Genomic DNA, 6,126 nt, shown 5'->3' on the forward strand with positions numbered 1-6,126 from the left:
TCAATTCCTCTTTCTGAGAACTGCTTACTGTCTACGTCATCAAACTGGTTTAAAAAGCTTTAAGATGTGGTCAGATCACCTTACTATTTTCTCTTCCATGAACATAGTTAATATAGTCATGCCCATTATAGTCTGAGGTTACAATAAATACGAATCATGATATAAGTACTTTTCCTAATTCCAAGGCTTATCTCAGAATAACTATCCACGAGAAACGCACATTTAATCTCAGCGTGGTATTAAAAGCTCACGTTTCGACAATCATTGATGAAGCTCTGTCAACTCAACTATATACGAACGAACCGCAAGTGAAATCCAGATTCCTGCTGGTTTTGTTTAGTGTACTCAATATCTAATTTGGTCAGTTTTCTCGACATTAGAAGTATTTAGCATCTAAGAGCATTTTCTCTCATTACATAAACTAAAGTTTTCTTTTTTCCCAAACAATAATCCTACGTTAGGTTCGGAAGAAAAAGACTCGAAAAGTTGCCAATAAAGGAAAAAATTTCATAAAGAAGAAAAGCGTAAATGCCCTTCATACTTTCTTGCACATTACGCTTTGGAATGTGGTTAGAAAAAAAAAACCTTTTGTTTAAACTATACTAAAAAGATTTCAATGTGACATCCTTTTCGTTATTTGCTTCAGTCATACAATGAAACTTTTGAAACCTCGATACAGGATAAATCTTCACTTAACGGGAAACTTGTTTTGGAGAGGTTCGAAATGCTTCGACCCATCTTTTCGTTTATAGTTCACAGCACACTAGCAGCCTCGTCAACAAACAAGCTAGGATGTTCATTCCATAAAAATCATTGTTATTACGGCGTCTTTTAAGGTAAGGTGACATATTACTACATTGAGATATGCATGAGGAGCCATGCTGAGACTGCTGACGGTTCTAAAATGATAATTGGCTGTTTTTAACGTTCTGGAACCGTTAGTTAGGGTGCATGGTAGCATGTCTAATGACTTCTTTCACGTGCATATTTTTGTTAGTGCCTTTAACTTGCAAATTGCATTTCCTATCGTTCTTGGACACTGGTTCGGCTTTAAGTGCAAATATCTGTAAGAAGCATATGACTAAAAGTAGGCGTTTTTATGGGAAGGTTTTACTTATGCTTTATTACGTGTTGCTTGGCCATGATACGTCACATGTTTTCTTTTTCTAATTTGCCCACGTTTCAGATAATACTGTCGATGGAAACAGGCATATTTTGGTAATGAACGTTCACAAATACGTCGTGAATTACGTTGATTTTCCTTGAGAGGGTGATTTTTTTATGTTCAAAAACAAATGCATAACAGTAGTAAAAGTACTTCATTCCTACTAACAAAATGTACGGAACATGATGTTGTGATGGATTTGTTTGAATTCGTTAATGGCCGAATCTGCGACGAATTAGCTAAGGAAACTAATCTGATCTCGCATATAATGTCAAAAGAAAAACACCTAACCTCTTCATAGTCTTCAAATGCAGTGTGAGATTAGCAGCAACTGAGAGATGTAACTGGAAACATGATCTTGATCCTATGAAACTGCTTTTCCATTTAAACAAACGTCTGTATAGGCTACATTATTGCTGCAACGAATGGTAAAGAAAAGTGAACTTTTCTTTCGTAACTTATGTACGTAGATTACGTAACTATCTAACGGAAAAACCATTAACGTAGCATCATTGGTAACCATACTGCATCATTTAATCCATGGAGGGGATTCGGTATCTAAAGACGAGGGCCCGACAAAATGGTAACACCAAATTTACTCGTAAATATAGAAATAAAAAAAGGTCCGTATTGTTTGTACATTAATCGTCATTGCAAATGTTGTGGGTAATGTTGAACTTGCCATGTAAGCTGTTCATCTTACATACTAGAGAAAATACTTTCTATTTGTTATTCATGAAATATCGATCTACAGGCACAGGACCTAGAGTAGTAAAATAAGTTTCAACGGCGAATTTCTTTTCCAAAGGATTTTAGTCTTGATTATTGTTGGCATGAAACAAATACAAGAAGACTTAAAGCAGGAATTTTTGTGATAAACATTTCAGTTTACCTTAGGTTAGGTTAGGTAAGAAAATCGTAACCGAAATTCGCCCTCTACTGTATCGTGCCATGAAAAACGTACCGAACAATATACACTACCAGTAAAGTTACCTTACTAATATTATTTTCAGCACCTTATTATATTATCATCCTGAACACCGTAATAGACTAAGTTACAGGTGAGGTGTATTATGTGTAGCCAGGCAGTTACTGAAGTGTGCGTACTTCAGCAGTAGAATTCTTACCGACTTCTGGTACGATTAAAATTTAATCATCATGGAGTACTCATCCTAGCGAACTTTCTCCTTGACTAGCCGGAATTTGCTGTAATGGGTCAATGTATTTGCGCACACATAACGGTGTGGTAGAACCAACTGTATTCTAGCGGTTGTGACTTTACATGTTAGGGGAAAAATGTTCAGTATCTCTGTCATTATGAGTATTGTTTAAGCTTTTAAAATCTAGGTTAGGGTGAGTTAGTTTAGTTACGGACTGTTTGTGCGTATGCACCTGGTAACAGGAGTGAGGGTTACGGACTGTTTGTGCGTATGCACCTGGTAACAGGAGTGAGGGAGGAAGACAATATTCTGTAAGGAACTGAGTGTCAGCAATTCAGATGCGAGGGATCGAGTGTTAGTACTAAGATGGGTAATTTGAATGAGAGTGGTTAATGTGGAAGTTGTGGCCTTAACACCAGGCCCACGTAAAGAGCGTGTATACTAGACCAAATCCCTTGTGTTCGGAAGAATGAAGTCATAAGATACTAGTTATGTCACAGTTGCCTCTAACCCCCAAACCAGACGTAAATTCAACCGCATCAGACAACACCCTTTGACACCACACTCCTCAGGCATGCACGAGAGACTTTCTCATTTGTATTCTGGACACTGCTCATATCTGCAACTCAAAAGACACAGATCAGACATATTACAGGACCCGTCTTGCTCAAGATGTAACTTTAATTGTGAAGAAACCATAGATGTTCTACACTAACACAAACCATCACACTTCTTTCACCTGTGATCTCTCTTAGTGAATGTGATCAAACTCCAGTGCGCTGCAAGGTAGCATCAGGAATAAACAAACAACGGACACATTTGCACACACCTACTCTTTAAATGTCATGTATGTCTACCTCTTATCTATATACAAATCTAATGTTTATCTGTATGTCTACCTCTTATCTATATACAAATCTAATGTTTATCAACAGGTGAACAGCGCACCGAATGGTTGACAGCAGTGGGCCTAGGTGAAACTCTCTAGGGACACATACTTCCTTATGCTCCTTAGGCATGCAGGAACAGCAACAGCAGCATCTCAAAGCCATGTTGGGCCCACGGGGACAGCTGGCTTACTATGGCGTTCGTCTGCCCCAACAGCAGCAGACAGCAACTACGGGACTGGCAAAAGGAGTGTGCCCTACTGTCAGAACCATGATGGTGCCCACGACCCTCCACTCCCTCAGACCCACCCTCTTCCTCTCCAACTATCAGAGTTCCTCACAAAGCGTGCCTTCCTTTGGAGAGCTTTCCAGTGTCAGCAACGCTAACATACCGCACAGCACAGTGTCTACGGCCACCAACACCGTCAGCAGTCTGCCTCACCTCAGACCTGCCACTGTCTCAGCTAGTGTAGCAAACACCACCACATGCAGTGCTGCTGACACTTCAAGCACTATACCCAACATCCCAAACAGTATAGGCAGCGTACTAAAAAGTATTGCCAACAGTTCATCAAATATAGCCAACGTCCTTAGCAGTGGAACACACAACACCCAAGTAAGTAAGGCCAGTAACACATTAAAGAATATGACCAACAGCTTGGTTAACATCGTTTCCAGCAGCACGTCAGATGGCAGAGAGAGTGGAAAGGGTGAGGCCAAGATCGCAGCGCGGGGTCAGGAAAGTGTAGGTGGTAGCCGCAAAACTCCCCCACCTCCGTCCAGGATGGTGACACGCAGCCAGACGGCAGCTGTCAGGACGCCGGCATCCGTGGAAGGTGAGGACCGACAGCAAAATCAGCGTGGGAAAGGCCATAGACGATCTCGCAGTTGCAGTGAGAAAGAAGGAGGCCCAAGCCCTAGGAAAATACGGCTGGACTCTGGAAACACAGCATCAATTGGACTGGACGACTTTCCCTTTGCTAAAAATCCCGCAGGAGCTGGAATTGAGTTTGGTGCCGTATGCACGGAATGTGGAGTCGTAGCAGTCACTGGGTCGGGGTGGAACGCGCACCAGGCTGCCCATCGAGGCGAAGGCGCTCCCTGCAACCACTGCACGCAGGTTTTTCTCACTACACATGGTCGAGACGCCCACCAGCAGTTGCACCGGGAGGGCCACTCACGTGACGTTGATGACTACTGCGAATGTGGACTCTGTGGCGGGTCCTTCATCGGCATCATGTACTTGGAGCTGCACTTGCTGGAACTGCATGGTCGTGACGCCCTGTACGACCAGAGGGCCCTCCATCTGGGCCCCTCCACCAGCACCGATGCTCCATGTCCCCAGGAGGACGAGAGTGGTAGGCAGTTATTTCGATGTGGTGTGTGTCATTCACTGTTCACCTTCAGTCTCAACCTTGATTGTCATATGGCTCTGCACGCAGAAGTGTCCTATGCCTGTGCATTGTGTGAGGCGGCATTTCCTTCATTGGACCCCCTCATCACCCACTCCAGAGCCCACCGCTTCGCTGGCATAGCGTCCACCTCAGTCTCAGGGATGCCAATGCACCTCTCCCAGGGTCAGGTCCCTGTGCGCAGGCCTACACCTGCACAACGGCCCACCACACCCTTCAACCTGTGGGGCGGGCTGCAACAAGCCAGGACGGGCCAACCAACAACACCAGCTTGCCCCACTACTCCCATCGGTGTTCCCCTGAACTCCACCATGTCGCCTGCCATGCTCAACTATTATATGATGATGTCTTTGTGGGGAGATAAGGCCAACACAGGGCTCGATAGTTCCATGTGGGCGAACTATCTGAATCCAGCCATGACGAACGTTTTCAGCTACATCAATCCATACCTTCTGAACAACAACAATGTGGCTAATAATAATAATGCAGCTAGTAATAACAACGCGGTTAATAATAACAACGCAGTTAATAATAACAACGTTGGATCCAAGATAGACTGTGTCAAACATGAACGAGATGTGGGTGAACTTGCGGGAACAAAGGACAGCGACCCGAACATGCAGGAAACCGCCTAGGAACCAGTATATAGCCCCAGATAATAAACTCCCCTTGAATCTCGAAAAAATGCCTATTCAAGACATGATACGCGTAAATTGACAAAAGGCTCCAAAATTAATGTGGGAAGTGATTACTTTTGATTTAAGGTTCCTAAATAGTTGCCTTTATTCCTAGGTGTGAGGACTTAAACGACAGCTGTAAATTTGATATTATCTCCGTCTGTTTGTGATTTTTTTTTTGATACTTTACATGCTTTGAGATTAATATGAAATGTATGTGGCTGTCTCAGTTACCTGGATTGTAAAATTTCAACAAAAATTATTTGTTCATGAGTTGTAAATTTGTTACTTTGTCTTAATTCTATTTGTCTGTTCATGTTTAATGTTTGAAGACTATACTGTTACTATATAATACTGGAATATAAAATACAGCTATATTCATAAATTTAATATAAATGTTGCTTTAGGTTATTTATATTCAGATCAAGGGTAATATAGATTTGTTTTACTTAGATATTACTATACGCTATTTTTTTTTTGTCTTGCAAGTCATTAAAGGTAACTTTGTCACTATACTTTCATTTCCTATGACAAAATGGAACTCTTATAAGTTTCCAGTCAAGAAAGAATGCCAGCAAATGACTTCTGATAAATGCAATTTGTCGAGAATCACCGATATCCATACTGTACATGTTTCAGCTAAGAATTTATATAATCACTTGTTAATTGCTAGGCTATTGCTCAGTATATGTATCCACCTCTTCTGCAGTCTACCTCTCCTCCTCGTATCTTCCGCTGCACTAGTCTATAATCTACCTGTCCAAAATAACTATGACCATTGTATGAAAATTTTCTTCCATGCACCTTTTTTTGAAACTTTCTTCA

At 41.8% G+C, this 6,126-nt stretch overlaps 1 protein-coding gene across 1 annotated transcript; it reads left to right on the top strand.

Annotated features, from left to right (window-relative positions):
• Window positions 1-739: 739 nt before the first annotated feature.
• On the top strand, window positions 740-5,811 carry LOC139746479 (uncharacterized). The gene is made up of 2 exons (XM_071657747.1): window positions 740-836; window positions 3,261-5,811. Exon 2 carries the CDS (start codon window positions 3,343-3,345, stop codon window positions 5,257-5,259), a length of 1,917 nt encoding a protein of 638 aa, XP_071513848.1. The 5' UTR covers window positions 740-836; window positions 3,261-3,342; the 3' UTR covers window positions 5,260-5,811.
• Window positions 5,812-6,126: the final 315 nt, after the last annotated feature.

The sequence above is a fragment of the Panulirus ornatus genome, chromosome 65, assembly GCF_036320965.1.
Source record: "Panulirus ornatus isolate Po-2019 chromosome 65, ASM3632096v1, whole genome shotgun sequence".
In the NCBI taxonomy this organism is placed as follows: domain Eukaryota; kingdom Metazoa; phylum Arthropoda; class Malacostraca; order Decapoda; family Palinuridae; genus Panulirus; species Panulirus ornatus.

What these genes read in the sequence shown, in the direction of transcription:
- LOC139746479 (XM_071657747.1), top strand. Translation starts at nt 3,343, where the DNA reads ATGCAGGAACAGCAACAGCAGCATCTCAAAGCCATGTTGGGCCCACGG.